This window comes from Podarcis raffonei, chromosome 7 (genome assembly GCF_027172205.1).
Source record: "Podarcis raffonei isolate rPodRaf1 chromosome 7, rPodRaf1.pri, whole genome shotgun sequence".
NCBI lineage: Eukaryota > Metazoa > Chordata > Lepidosauria > Squamata > Lacertidae > Podarcis > Podarcis raffonei.
In genome coordinates, this window is record NC_070608.1 from 58,382,628 (window position 1) to 58,398,319 (window position 15,692).

Consider the following 15,692-nt stretch of genomic DNA (forward strand, 5'->3'; position numbering starts at 1 on the left):
TTGGAGTAACCTGTTATTGCTTTGGGGGCAATCAAATCATATGCAAAGAACAGTGATTTCATAAACTGAATAAGCTTTTCCTTTATTCTAAATATTTTTAAAAACTTTTTTTTTACACTCACTGGTTTTTTTTTCATTTGCCTGATAGCCTTTCAACCTGATAGTAAGAGCATGTAATCAGACTTTTGGGTTCCCTTGACCTCACGGTCTGCCCTAAGGGAATGCAAATATTTATACTCCGTTTACCAGGGAGGACTGAATATAATAGACCATTGTATTGAACTGCCCTAGCTAACCATGGTTCATTACATGAGCTGATCAACTTACTATGCGCTGCTGCGACGAAATCTTCAAAATATAAGGAGGTCCAGGTAGAATGTGTTTATGAAGAATCAGATTTGGAAATTGAGGTTCCATTTAGATATATACATCCTTAATCCTGTAACAAAAAGAGGATGTTGAACAAATTTGCCTCTAGACGTACTATAAATCCAAGTTTGCTTTTTGTAAAGAGTTTGAACTGAAATATGATACGACAAACAGTGTGAGCTAACAATTTTAGGGGTGCAGAGCTCAAATACAGTAATGGTAGATCATCCAAAATAGAATTTGCTTGAATCTTAAGTACTCCTTACCATTAAGCACGTCAGATGAAGTAGGCTGTTACCTTTAAAAGCCTGACAATTATTTGCCTCAGTCTATTTTATTGATTGCATGTTTATTTGTTAATTTTATATCTTAACTTTCCACCCAAAGGAACCCAGGGTGGCAAAAGCTAATTGGTATAGTAGTGGTGCACAGTATTTGCAGACTTCTCATGTTTATTTTTAAAACTACCGTATATACGTAAGTATAAGCCAAATCACCTCGTTGTGCTTCATATTATCTTGCCCTCTGAGGTGAAGAGATTACCCCATTGGCCTTGGTGTAGCATTAATAGCTTGTTGATGTCTCTGGAACCAGAAATAAAAGCCAAAGCTACATGTTAGGGTGGGCGAAGAAATGAAGTGGGGTGTGTGTGTGTGTGTGTGTGTGTGTGTATTTGTGTATTTATGTGCACAATGAGCAAAAGAGAAAATACAAAAAAGGTTAGAAATAGTTTGCATCTGATCAGCAGACCAAGCTGAGGTGGAATGCTCTGATTCTTGTGGGAATTTATGCTGCTTTAGGCATGAGGTGGAGAGTGGAATTCTGGAAAATGAAAATCAATATTGTTCATCATCTCAACATAAAAGCTTTAGTAGGGCTAGAATGTCTTTTTCAACCCAACAGTCATGCTGTAATTTTAGTTTAGACTGGAACATACATAAATTCTGTGAAAAGGTATGGCAAAATAGAACAGGGAAGTAAGGAGAGATGGAGAATAAAGATATTTACTGGGTTAATAAATAGTGATAACTGACCAGTTTCCACGCATATAAAAGAACAGTGTGGCCAGTTTTATATCTGATGAACAGATATTATTTTAACCACATCAGATAGGTCACTGCATCCATTCATATTAAAACAACCTGCTTTAAATATATGTTGAAAATAAACAGATGATAATGAGTGTAACATGCTAAATGTGTTATTTTGTTTTTTGCCAACAGTTGGCACTGGAAGATGTAAGTACCTGTGTTGGATTTTTATTGACAAATTGCTAAATTGTATAAACATTTTTGAATAAGGTTTATCATGCTATAAGAATGAATGTTACATACAATGTCATTGGGTGGTATCTCACTTCAGACACATTGATTTTAGCGCATATACTCTGAATATTACATAGTTGGACACATCATAATATACAATAGCTTTGATCCATGTATACATTTATAGACTACTTCCTACTCCTGTGCAGCAACAGAGACTTTGCATGTACAACCCCAGTAAATCTGTTGGTAAAAGTAGTGATTACTGGTTTGACAAGGGTGGAGGGATTGAATTCAGCCTGCTTTCCCCCCTTTCATCCTCTGAAAAAATTGATTTCTGGTGGTATTGTGGCGAAACAGCTGCAGATGGTTATAGAAGCAATTTTGTTGTAGGTTATCACTTTGTTGTGAATTTAGCAGTAGACCTGATTACCTGTTTAGGATTGCCAGGGCCTCTGAGGCTCAGACCCTTAGACAGAGAGAGTGGAGCCTGGGCACTCAAGAGTAGTACCTCTTGGCACACAAAACAGAAGCCTATATGCATTTTTTAGGTATATCTCAAGCCTTATTCTTTGTGTGATCTCTAGTTGATTTTTATTGTCATCTTCCCAACATGTTTTCAAAATATATTTAATACACATGCAATGTTGTTTGTTTCTAAGTTGCTTCATTCCACAGAAATAGAGGGATAAATACTAGAGCAAGAAGAATATTCTTGGAATGGGGTGGTTTAAAATCAGACTGGAGGGGAAGGCTGGGGACTAGATTGCCCAGTGGCCTCTGAGTCCTCAACTCAAGATCTAACGTCTTTCCCTGATGAGCCTGAGAAGGAGGCTGTTATATATTCAGTGGTCTGTGTTTACCTGAGTTTGAGTCTGGACTAAGGATTCTGAGTCCCTGTGTTCTGATTTGATACATGATATCCAATCACAGAACATTTCAGGATTTGGGCCTCTGCCATTGGTCCTTAAACTATGATTTATGATTCGCAGCTTGGAAATTTAGACAGCTAATCACGTTGAGAGTGGGAGTGACCCAGGCCTCCAGAAATGTATATAAGCAGTTGCTTTGCGCCTGTTGTCCAGTTCCATAGTTCAATAAAGGTTCTTGCTGTTATCACTGTGTCTTGCCATGTGGGAACCCACTTACACTTCAGAGGCTAAAATAAAAACAAAACTTTGAGGTAGTACATGATGTCTAGATGAAACCCTCCACCCCTATTCTCCCCCTCTCATAGTTAGTGAACATGCTTAGATCTCATTGGGCTGGTTGGGGTTTTGTTTCCTCTCTTAGGTTTTCTTTTCTATTTAAAAAGGGTGTTCTTTTTCTACTGTAAACTTCAGGGTTCGCCATGAGCATGGTGATAACTCCTTCTTGTTCCTCAGTGGTTCCATTTTGGCTGCAATTCTCACCAACTGAACTTGCTATTTGGAGGAGTGATAAACCACCCTCCTACATACCCAAGTGCCCAGAGTGATGTAGGGAAAAAAATCTACTTTTACTAGTTAGAAAACATTTAAGAAAAGATTCCTCCATTCTCTAGGAACTTGGAATTTACTTTACAGTACTAATATTCTGTGGGGGTGTGATCCTTAGTAAATATGGTTAGAGTTGCAAGCTTCAGTGGCGTTAGCGTGGGTTGCCCCCTAACCCGTGGATTTTAGTAGGGGCAGAGAGCTGCGAGTGCGAGCGCGCCCCCCCAGATGTTGCGCCCGGTGCGTCCGGCCCCCCCTGCACCCCCCACGCTACGCCACTGGCAAGCTTCAGTAAGTTTAGGCTGGAACATACTTTTGTAAAACATGCATAGGATTATGATATTAATGATGATATTAATGATATTAATCAAGTGTTTCAGTGACTGATATGAAGAGACTAGTTTTAACTGGCAAGGGCAAATTTTAATTTGTGATACCGAAAATAAAGCACACACATATATATTGACCCTCCATGTCAATTGTAATATGGAATGAAAAAGAAGTAAGTAAGGATGACTCTACAGACACTGACTGGTATTGATAATGTCTGCATTAACAACACAATCCCGTCTACTTAGAAATAATTATTAGAAACATTGATTCAATGTGACTTGTCCAGGTAAAGGGTTATGACAGATGGAGAAGCTTCAGCTCACAGGTTAATCCTGGCCTGTTGGGGGAGTCCAATATGGTCCGCAAGCCCATTTTTCCAAAACCATGCCCACTTGTCAGCTAACCTCACTGAGTGATGTCAGCTGCTGGGCAGTGTTTTTCCTCAATCCTGCTAGGATCTGCTTCACACGCTGGTGAAATGGTTCCCTGAAAAGAGCAGGACTGAAGTCTTTTCTCATCAGCTGATGAGCAGAGAGATCAATTGTAGCATGCTGCTTTGCCAGCACATTCCTATAGGAAATGCATGGGCAGAACAGAACCCCTCCTCCCATCCCATGGCGCAGGACAGGTGGGCAGGGCCCCCCACCTAGCATTCACCTTGAGTCATCATGTGGTCAGGTGATTGACAGGTGGTCACTCTGCCCACCTGTCAGTTGGCTCAAGGGGTGCGGGAGCATAAAGGTTCCCTGCTCCTGATTGCCGCCTAAATTGTAAATTATTTTGCATGCCCTTCAGTATTTCGAAAGGTTGCCTTTACTGAAGCTTTGGTAATTTGAAAATGTGTTTTATTTTTAATTGTTTAATTTACTGATCAGTAAAAAGGCAGGTGATTCTAAAAGTTATTTAAGTAGTTGGCAGCTCTAAAAGTGGCGTGACAAGCAAGGTTATGTCTTTTGCTCAGTGGCTCCCTTACCATTTTTGCTGACGTCTCCTGTTCCACCAACGTACCAAGTTCAGGAGACGGTGGTAACTCATCACTTTTGGCCTGCACTGCACTTAATGCAGCAAACCAAGGTCAACTCAGAGCACAAGCTTCCCATCTCTTTATTGTCGCTACTGTTTTCATTCAGATAAACTGGTGCAGTCTTGTTGTGCTGTAGGGAAAGTGAGACAGTTTTATTTTCTAAAATTAATTTCCTTGCTATTAGACCTAACTTATACTTTTGTGGTAGAATGGATACAAGTCAAATGTTTGCCCCTTTCCTGCATATATGCACTCATAGTGGTTTACAACTAATCACCTTTTGCGGGTAAGTATGTGATTCCCAGTCAATCACTTCCCTGCTCTCCTCCCAATGGAAGATTATTTGGACTATTAGAATTGACATTAGTTACATGGCTCCAGGCCTTTGCTTATCAAGGTAACTGGGAACGTGGTGGAAGGGAATTTAGGAAGTGGAAGGGAGGATCAGTGATGAGAAGGAAGCATACTTAACCCCTACCCCCTTCTACCCAACTATCCATAGCAAAATCCATCCTCCCTGAGACAATTCCTTCTTGGCTTAGCTTTCAAATTCAGACCATGGAGGGCAACATTAGTAATTGATGGATAGGACTAAAGGATGTGGGGGTCAAACATCCTTTCCCTTCTGCTGATTTCTCCCTGCAAATGCTGCCCATACAGTGGTACCTCGGGTTACAGATGCTTCAGGTTACAGACACTTTAGGTTACAGACTCCGCTAACCCAGAAAAGTACCTTGGGTTAAGAACTTTGCTTCAGGATGAGAACAGAAATCACGTGGCGGTGGCACGGCAGCAGTGGGAGGCCCTATTAGCTAAAGTGGTATCTCAGGTTTCAGGTTAAGAACAGTTTCAGGTTAAGAATGGACCTCCAGAACGAATTAAGTTCTTAACCCGAGGTACCACTGTATTAGCATTATGAAGGAAATACTGAGTTGGGCACTCAACGTTTCTCACATAATTTCTGGTTTAGATCTCCTGACAGATCCTTAACATGTGTGTCATCTGCTGTGAGGATCTCCTGATCACAGCCAGTCCACTTAAAGCAATCTAGGAACCAAGAGTCCTGTTTCTTAAATTAAATTACTACATTTAAATCCCATTGATTTGCAAGCTGTTGTGTTGAAGTTTGAGCCTGTGCAGCTGAGGTAAATAGAGCCTGTCCAGCTGAGTCTATCCAGCTGAGTAACTTTGGATTATTGATATCATTTGAAGCATGCTAAGGATCTGTCTACTAAGCAGGTGATTAAAGGCTGCAGTGATGTGAGATCCTTAACATAATTACAGATTCCACGTTGGTTAATATATTACTTTGTGGTTCCCGAGGGGATCATATTCCAGACAATGCTGTATTGTGGTGATTTGTAAATAAATATATGAGCAGCTGAACTCTAAACCTGAAACTGGAACTTAGGGCGTGTGTGCAATGGAGCCTCCAGTTCAGTATATTACCACACAGGTAGAATTGTGGGAGGCAATGCCACGGGACCATGGTCTTCAAAAAAACTATATTTACTGTGCAATCTGAACCGATGGCAGTTTGAAGATCATTGGGCATCAGCATGGAGGTCATATGACTAGTGAGCTTGCCATAGTTCATCTGAGAAACACCATTCACTGATCAGCTATCATAGCTCATGGCCAAAACATCACATTACACAGTTATATCATTCCCCACATACCATTTTTTAAAAGGAAAAACAATCAAAAGAAGCTGGATTCTTGAGGACAGGTGGGGAGAAGGGGCTGTTTGACCATTTGCCTGCCATCCATTTTTCTGCTCAAAATCTCCTCCATTTCAATTCCACTCATGGGTGGGAAGAAACTGGTTCCAGTGTTTTCCAACCCTGTGGGAAAAAGGAGCAAAGAGTGAGCAATTTGGAACAGGAAAGAGCCCAGCAGGGTCAAGCCTCTTTATTCCCCTGCCCTACTGATCCTCCAAGCCTCCACCCCCATTGTTCAGGCCGGACACTGAGGTCCAGCTCCAATGGCCTTCTGGCAGTTTCCTCACTGCAAGAAGTGAGGTCACAGTGAAACAGGCAGAGGGCCTTCTTGGTAGTGGCGTCTGCCCTGTGTAACACCATCCCATCAGATGTCAAGAAAATCTACAACTATATGACTTTTAGAAGACATCTGAAGGCAGCCTTGTATCGGGATATTTTTAAGGGCCAATGTTTTACCATTTTTATGTGTTGTAAGCTGCCCAGAGTGGCTGGGGAAACCCAGCCAGATGGGCGGGGTATAAATAATAAAATTATTACAGTGGTACCTCAGGTTACATACGCTTCAGGTTACATACGCTTCAGGTTACAGACTCCGCTAACTCAGAAATAGTACTTCGGATTAAGAACCTTGCTTCAGGATGAGAACAGAAATCGTGGTCCGGCGGTGCAGCAGCAGCAGGAGGCCCCATTAGCTAAAGTGGTGCTTCAGGTTAAGAACAGTTTCAGGTTAAGAACGGACCTCCGGAACGAATTAAGTACTTAACCCGAGGTACCACTGTATTATTATTCAAGTCTGCAGTCTTTTGTTTGTGCTTTTCCTGAAAACAAAAATGTTCAGGAAAAGAGTAATCCAACCACAAGTGTTTTACAGGCTGTCCCTCAGTTGATTGTTTTGCCTGTGAATAATTCAACCATTAGTGGGGCAGAAGAGCACATTCTGCATCCCCACACTGAACTCAAAGCACTCCCTTTCCTCTTCTGAAATGGCACAGGAGAAATCCCCATGTGCTTATCAGAGTTGGCATCAGATCTCCCAGCCTCAATAAAATGCAAACAGTATGTAGCTACGGGCAGTGCAGGAGGCCTAAATATGTGAATCTGTCTGTCTCTACGAGAAAACACATACAAGATGCAGGCTTGGGGAACTTACTGCAGTATCTGCTATAAGCAAACATATATTTGGTATAATCAAATCTGTGAAAACAAAGCTCTTTTTGTAACCAAAATGACAAATGTCTAAGCAAATGTTTACTTAATCAGGAAAGCTGCAGAGTTAGCTGAATATTGTTTTCATTAGGGCTAATCAATGGCTCTTTTCAGATGAACCGATGAATGCTGTCCTTGCTCCTGAACCGACTTATCCATCTGATTTTCTAAACAAAGCCTATGAGAGTATAACTTGTATGGCTTTGATAAAAAAGATCCAATGAATGAACTGAGACTGGGAATGGGGTCAGTTGCTGCGAGCTCTTCCTTCCCTCTAACGTGTTCACTGGTTGTATGAAAAGGGATAATCATAGTGTATATGAACTTTTGTTTAAAGTTTTGTTTTTAAGAAAATAGATTTTTCTGAGAGAAGTTCGTTGCTTTACTCTTACACTTGAAAATATGTATGGGCATATTTCACCCCTAATCTCTTTAATTCTCAGAAAATGGATTTTTTTACCTGATCGCAGTGTAAACTCCAGAATCATGGAATGAGCTCATATCCAACTAATGCCTACTCTGACTTGTTGTTGTTTAGTCGTGTCCGACTCTTCGTGACCCCCTGGACCAGAGAACGCCAGGCACTTCTGTCTTCCACTGCCTCCTGCAGTTCGGTCAAACTCATGCTGGTAGCTTCGAGAACACTATCCAACCATCTCATCCTCTGTCATCCCCTTCTCCTTGTGCCCTCCATCTTTCCCAACATCAGGGTCTTTCCAGGGAGTCTTCTCTTCTCATGAGGTGGCCAAAGTATTGGAGCCTCAGCTTCAGGATCTGTCCTTCCAGTGAGCACTCAGGGCTGATTTCCTTAAGAATGGAGAGATTTGATCTTCTTGCAGTCCATGGGACTCTCAAGAGTCTCCTCCAGCACCATAATTCAAAAGCATCAATTCTTCGGCGATCAGCCTTCTTTATGGTCTAGCTCTCACTTCCATACATCACTACTGGGAAAACCATAGCTTTAACTATACGGACCTTTGTTGGCAAGGTGATGTCTCTGCTCTACTCTGAGTAAACCAACTGAAATCAGTGGACTTATTTGTGTCTCTTGATTTCAGTAGGTCCTGATTTTTTAAAAATGGTAATGTGCTCGTTTTTCCTGTTGTTTGATAGTTGTGTTTCAGGGGTGGTTTTTTTTTTGTCTGTATAATGATGTGCATTCCATTGTAACACACTTAACAAATCGGCATAACTTTGTAATTATTCTCAAAAGAAAAAATAACATGCCTTGGTCACACCATGCACTCCCAAATGATTGGCTTATTTTAGAATGGAACTGTTTTGTTTTCCAGACGCACCAAAGGAGTGCAAAAATACTAATGACTCTTTGATTAGAGGCTCATTTAAAACTCAGATTGCTGCAACATCTATATTTGGAAGATATATACCACTTCACATATTTTTTATGACCTCCCCACATCATTGCGAGGGTGGATCATTTCCACAAGGACTCAAGAAGGAAACGTACTCTATAGCATAGTATCCTGTCGAGAAGCTTTGATAGGTTTCATCAGCTTGAGGAAACTAATTAATTGCACACTTCTGGGAATCTTTTCAATGGCTTGTTCTTTATGATTAGTGAGTCTTTCTTTAGCTCTGCAATGTTAGAAGGCAATCATCCTCTGAAGTCACATACAAACACCATCTAGAAAAAGATTTGATTTCCCACTGGTTAGATGTGCCAGGCTGCCCCATTAGCAGTCCAAATTCTGTAATAGTTTGCCTGAAACTTTTACTGGGGTAAGTGGGTAGTTCTGAGTGTATTTTAACTGCAGGTGTAGCTTATTGGGTGTCAGTATGAGAGTTGAGTGCAAGGATATGTCATCCTGGAAGTTTTGAAAGGGCTCAGAAGTGCATTTGAATACTGTATATGTGTAGAAGCACTGATGCTGTGTGGGTTTCTTTTCTGAAGGGTGGGATATAAATTGAAATAATAGTTAATAAATCATCATTGGAATCCATTACTGTCTAGAGAAGTACTTCTATACTTAGTCCTTGTGACCCACTATGTAGAGCAAAAGCTCTAGCAGTTCCTGAAAAGCTAGGGAGCTGAAAAATATTGCTAGTTTTTAGAACACTTTCTAAGGAAATCTCTCCCTCTCCCTGGAACATCATGCTTCCAGTTCATGGTTCCTCTCTAATTCAAGAATTAAAGTTGCTTATTTTTTTGTGGTGGGTGGAAAAATAGCCTGTTACATAGGTGGCAACTCCCTGGGGACCTGAGTGACCCAGCACCCACAAAAATCCCCATGAGGAGGCTGGGCACCCACAAATTTCGGTGCCAGTGCCATGCACACTCCATGGCACCCATGGCCCCGGGCATCCATGGTCGTGGGGCCAAGTTGGCACTTCTGGCCTGCTACCAACCTTGCCTGCCACTCCCCTGAGATGGCCATTTTGGGGGGGCTTTTGCTGGCGTAGGGGTTTTGGTTCAGCCAGCTGAGGCCTGGCTCAGCCGGGAAGATGGGATTATGGTGGTGTATCTCCAGCTCAGACAGGATCTGATGCTTATTCCAGAGATCCACCATTTTCCAACTCTCTTGTCCCTGTGGATTTTGGGGTTGGATTGTCCCCTAACACAGGAAATCTTTAAACATGGCACAGAAAGGAGGGAAGGGGTGCATGTGGACAATGCCCACAGGCACAAGCCTCATGTATATATAGGATTAATAGGCTCAGATATGTTCTGCTGAACTGGGTTTGGACTGCTTTTACAGAGTATTATGTCTAAACCAATACTTTGCCTCATTTAGACATGAGGAGCTGTTAAGGTGGATATAGCTTGATAGCCTCCTGGCTGGTATCAAATGGGAGATAGATTTCTTTCCAAGCCGCTGAACATGGACTATGAGAAACAGCTAAGAAATTAGCAGATCTGACACTGGGAGGCCAAATTTCCTGTGACTCAGCAACACCACTTGCAAATCGGTAGGCACTAATTAACTTTTGAAGTTCAGGAAAGTCGTGGCTAGAAATAACACAGCTATGATGAAGAAGAAAAACTAAGGATTTTGATGAGAAAGTGGAAAGCACAATGTCAACAAAAGCAGAAATAAAACATGACTACAAATCAGAGTGGTATGCAATATGCTTAAGGTTCTGTTAGAAAATTGGTCCTGGGAAGAATAAGGTGAGATTTTAAATAGATGTCATAATGACAAGTTGAGACAGAATCAGTTGCTGATTTATTTATTTTTTAAATCTTTCAGGTGAAGCCAGTTTCCCACAGCAGAATCAATGTGTCTGCACGGTTTAGAAAGCCTCTTCAGGAGCCTTGCACTGTTTTGTAAGTTGGGTTTTCTGATAGGCAGTTTGAGCATCATTATTTTGAAGAACATCCAACTGATTGCAACTTTTCATGTCCTCTTCTTAGCCTGATTGCTAATGGTGACCTCATAAGCCCGGCCGTGCGTCTTTTCATCCCCAGAAGAGCACTGAATCAATGGGATCATGTTCTTGAAATGGTTACTGAAAAGGTTACACTCAGAAGTGGCGCTGTGCACAGGTAAGATGAAATGGCACGTTGTCAATGTGACCACAGTTTCAGGTTTTTGCTAGCAAAGTGCAGCTGAGCAGGACCAAGTTCTAGGGGGGAAAGTGCTCTAATGTTGTACATATACATAATAAACTGGGTTTTCAGCCCTTTTGCTACTAGGTAGAAGCTGCCAGCAAATGCATGAACTATTTGCTCGGTTGATGCTCTGCAGTGGCACCTGAAAGTGGTATTGGCTGCCTTGCATCGGCTGCAGCTGGCTGGTAGTGTCTTGCCATATAGGCAGCCTGGGACATCCTTAGGTTTCCACTCCGTAATTTCTCCTCACCACAATCTCCAGACTATTTTAAAATAAACATTACTGTGTGCCTGAGCACACCTGGGTCACCCCATGTACACGACTATGATAATGGCTCAGGTAACTATAGGACAGTGCTTGGGGGGGAAATTGCATTGGCTTAGATCTTCCCTGTGGCCAAACCATTCTAGGACTTCTGTGTGTCTGCCTTCTCATCTTTGCTTGAACACCTTTCTTCATTCCCTTGTTCACAGTAAGTCAAAAGCCACCTTCAGACATTCAGAGTGAAGAGGGCAGCAGAGGCACACTGCCCCGTCCCAAACATTTCTGCCCCATGTGAGTCACCTTGACTTCCTATGTTCAGTGTGAAGGTCTGAAGGGAACACAGAAGTCTCCAAGTGACCAGGAACCCTGTGTTCATACGTACATGCTTAGAAACCCCTTTTAGAGATCTTCCCACTCAATATGGAAAGGTTGGGGCAGCACTTGAAAGACAGGGATGGTGTGCATCTGGATTGGGGGTTTGCAGTTCTGCTTTGAAAGCAAACTGGTCCAGATCCAGAAGAGAGCTTTTGTTTGGGAAAACCCAAAAGGTAAAGCATGTTACCTTGAGAGGCATTTGTACAGCACACTGTGTTTCTTCCCTTTTGCTTTTTCCATGTTTCCTGTAAATCCAGTTTTTGCATTTGATTTCTTAAAACGTTGAGCTAGCTAGTACGATTTATCATTGCTTGTTTAATAATTAACAAATTAGCTATTGTGACTTGTGGTAGCTGAACTATCATTAGCTTAGCTTCCAGTAAAGGCCATTGATTCTGAAAAACGTAAAAACTCTTCATTAAAGAAATGGATGCAACGTTTAGAGGGTTCAGTACAGCCAAGACCGATCTGAACATTAGTGTGGGCCTTTTCCTCAATTACACACATCAGTAGCCATACAAATGGCACGGCTTGTGCATTACATTTCAGTTGCGGACAATGGGGGCACTTACTTGACCTCCCGGCAGCTGTGTTGCTGTTGTTTACTGAGAGGGGTAAGGTGGTGGGAAGTTGGCATTGCAAATGTACCAGTAGGAGTGCTGGATTGGCCCTGCTAGTATATTCCCATGTTGCCACCCTCCCCCTTTGCCTTGCCCCTCCCACTTCCCTTCCAGGAGGCAGCAATGACTCTCCTGCCAGGAGGGTCAGGTTAGCCACTGCCCCACCACACTGTCCGCTGATGCAACATTTCTGGTGCCTCAGAGAGGTTAATGGGCAGGCAAACCCTGTATAGTGTTGTAAACAAAATCTGCCCTTCTATCCATATGGGGTATCCAAGAGCCCATATAGTCCTACGTAGGTTCCCTATTGGTAGGAGAAAATAACAGAGGCCAACCAGAAAATATTGAGAAGCAAAGCAGCTAGTTAGCCTGATCTTTATTGATCTGTTGCAACAGGGTCCTCACTCACCACATGCAGGAGGGAGGGGGAACCCCGAACAATGGCGCGCAAGGCCTTATATAGACATTTTAAATTCCCTGCCCTGGAGCTCAAGACCACCCCACTATACATCATACATACATCACAGAAGGGGTGTAACCTAAGACCACCCCCCAGATACATCATATCTACATCACAGAAAAGGCGGTCTAAAACAGAAATTTGAATGTTGTTTTTCTCCTGTCCTTGTTTATCTCCTGTCTGGCAGGTTACTTGATTGGATTGCATGGGGAGCCTGACCAGTCTTTTGTAATGATAAATTCTTAGTTCCTGGGCCAGGTCACAGGCTCACACCCTATTCATATCTTAAATGTGCCCTTAAGACAGGATTTGAGAGGAAAGTGACAATGGGGAGGTTTGACCTTGCAGAGAAAACATTTGCTCAGTTTGGGAATCAAAATGGTTTCAGGTCGGTCTTCCTGTGCTGATCTACGTATGTGCTTGGTTGGTTGGTACACTTATGAACATTTAAGATATATCTAAGACCTCAAAATTCCTATCACAATAGCACTGAGCAGGGGTGGAGAACTGCATCTGGCTGGCGGGCCAGGTCCTTATTTCCCTGCTCCCTGGCAGGCCAAATTTGCCAAGTGGATGTGACATTCCAGCCTGACAGCTCTGAGCACATCCCTGTAGTTTGCACATGCCCATAGCCACTTCCACCTGAAGCAGAGGACCTGTTTAGATTGGGCTGCAGAAGTTGTAATTCCCAAGAAACCTTCCTCCTATGCACACAAGCTCCATTTGACCATGTGAACTCCAGTGTCTAAGGGCTGTTCCCTCAGTTATAATTTTATAATAGAAGAATGCCTATCAATCACACCTGTGATAAAGATCACAGCATGGGAAATGCGTGTTTGTGTTTGCTTGAGTCATGGCTGGTGCACTGCATCACCCTGTTTATGGTGACTGCTCCAGTGATGGGTGGTCCATGACGGTGGCAACATTGGGAATTAGTGGTAACTGGTTGCTCATGTGAGAGAGTTTTGTTTTGTTTTGTTTTGTTTTGCATAAGCTGAATGCTTGCAGTATAACCAGTGTGAAATATACTCAGAGTCGAGAGTGGATTTCATGCTCTTTATTCAGCGGTGAGGAAGAATGAATCTTTCCCCAAAGTATCTGCCTTATATACATTATCTACACAATGGGCTGCACGTGATTGGCTAATTCCGGAATTCTCCTGTAGGCCAATCAGGTTGTGGATTCACTTCCATCTGGAGCTGGATTGGATTGGGTGGCTCCTGCAGACCAATCATACTGCTGCATTGTTCTAGGACCAATCAGACTGCTGCATTCTGAATCCTATTGTTCTAGGACCAATCAGACTGCTGCATTTTGGATCCTATTGTTCTAGGACCAATCAGACTGCTGCATTTTGGATCCTATTCAACTCAGTACATAACACAGTGTATGGTATATTACCTCTGCACCAATATAATTATCTAAAATCTTACCTACTTGTCTAACCTCATTGGGACAAACAGGTCCTATGTCTCACTTGCTACAGACTTTATTCATTCATTCATTCATTCATTCATTCATTCACAATGATTCACATGTTTATTTCCTGCCTTCCTTCAAGGAGCTCATGGCTGTGTACATCAGGCTGAGAGTTAGGGACTGGCTCTAAGGCTGTCCATTAAGCTTCATGACCAACTGGTGATTTGGTCTAAGACTCTCGCTCCTATACTATGCAGACTTGCTGAAAATTTGGCTGCCATCACAACCTACCTTGTGTAAAACTTCACTTTAAACTTGCAGCAAAATTGGTGAAGGCCAATTCCCTTTTTCTCTGCTTAAAAAAAAGAAAGAAGTAATGTCCACTACCGAATTCAGGGAGGAAATCAGTGAGGTTTTCTAATAACTTCAGAAGTTTATCCTGTACTGTTGTGTCTTGCCAATGATTGGGTTTAATGATTGCATTTTACTGTTGAATTATTTAATGTTGTTTTATACTAATTGGAAAGTGCCTTGCGATCACTTGTCTGTGTCGAAGGGTCATCTAGAAATTTTGTGAAATAAATAAATTTCTTGATGTCACAGTTTCTTTTAATCTTATAAGAGACATTCGGGTTCATTTCCATCAGCTAACATTTCAATATGGGAAACATCCTTAAGGGTTACTAGTATAGTGATTGCTCTGTGACTGCATGTCAAACAGTAGTTAGCCACATGCACAATAACCCCATTAAAGGTAAAGGGACCCCCGACCATTAGGTCCAGTCATGGCTGACTCTGGGGTTGCGGCACTCATCTCGCTTTATTGGCCGAGGGAGCCTGCGTACAGCTTCTGGGTCATGTGGCCAGCATGACTAAGCCGCTTCTGGCGGACCAGAGCAGCACATGGAAACACCGTTTACCTTCCCGCCGGAGCGGTACCTATTTATCTACTTGCACTTTGACATGCTTTCGAACTGCTAGGTTGGCAGGAGCCCATTAGGCTATGGGAAATTCAAGTGGACATGCACAGTTTAACAAATCAGTTAGAATGTCTCAAAATCTGGCCAGTTCTAAATGGGTTTTGTTGGCAATCTGTGTTGGTGTCAGTATTTTTTCTTAATAAACTCAGAGCTTTTCTGATCTGAGGAGCACATTGCAAAGTTTAAGTGGACAACACAGTCAATGATCAGTATGGAGCTATGTGGAAGAATTACTGCACTCTGAGCTCAAGTACTTAAAAGTGTGATGTTTCCTTTAAGGGAGCCTTACACTTGCTGAATTCTTTGAGGTTTTGACCAGTAGACTGCTGAATAATTAACTACACTGATTTCCCATCAGCATTTTAAAGCACACTATAGATGAACTGGCCTTCCATCCCATCTAGTGGCTCTTATTAGTGGTGCAGGTGTGGAACAGATCTTCCCAGGATATTTAAGAGATGCTGGTAGATTTGCCTTTTTGTTTGGTATAACGTAAGTGGTAGCAAAATGCTAAGTTTGGTTTCTGCAAATGATAGAACATGCCCCTCCCCAAAAAGGTATTCTAGGAAACCTGAAATTTCAGAGGTTATAGAGAGGAATGAGCCCGGC

The 15,692-nt window shown here is 42.3% G+C and overlaps 2 protein-coding genes across 7 annotated transcripts in view; one reads left to right on the plus strand and one right to left on the minus strand.

Moving 5' to 3' along the window:
• The window catches only part of NRSN1 (neurensin 1), a 197,754-nt gene that overhangs the window by 136,973 nt on the left and 45,089 nt on the right, over positions 1-15,692 (minus strand). Inside the window, exon 4 of one of the 2 annotated variants that reach the window (XR_008331527.1) lies at positions 3,374-3,387. The exons of the other annotated variant lie outside the window; for it this stretch is intronic. The gene's annotated coding sequence lies outside the window, so the exon portion shown is untranslated. Of the gene's footprint in view, positions 1-3,373; positions 3,388-15,692 lie in introns of those variants that run through there. 2 annotated transcript variants of the gene reach the window in all.
• DCDC2 (doublecortin domain containing 2) overlaps positions 1-15,692 on the plus strand; it is a 46,809-nt gene that overhangs the window by 11,362 nt on the left and 19,755 nt on the right. For 4 of the 5 annotated variants that reach the window (XM_053396749.1, XM_053396751.1, XM_053396752.1 and 1 more), the window contains exons 4-6: positions 1,593-1,607; positions 10,603-10,679; positions 10,767-10,898. In XM_053396749.1, the coding sequence (XP_053252724.1) occupies positions 1,593-1,607; positions 10,603-10,679; positions 10,767-10,898 (224 nt within the window). The remainder of the gene's footprint in view (positions 1-1,592; positions 1,608-10,602; positions 10,680-10,766; positions 10,899-15,692) is intronic. The other variant, XM_053396750.1, reaches the window with a different exon arrangement.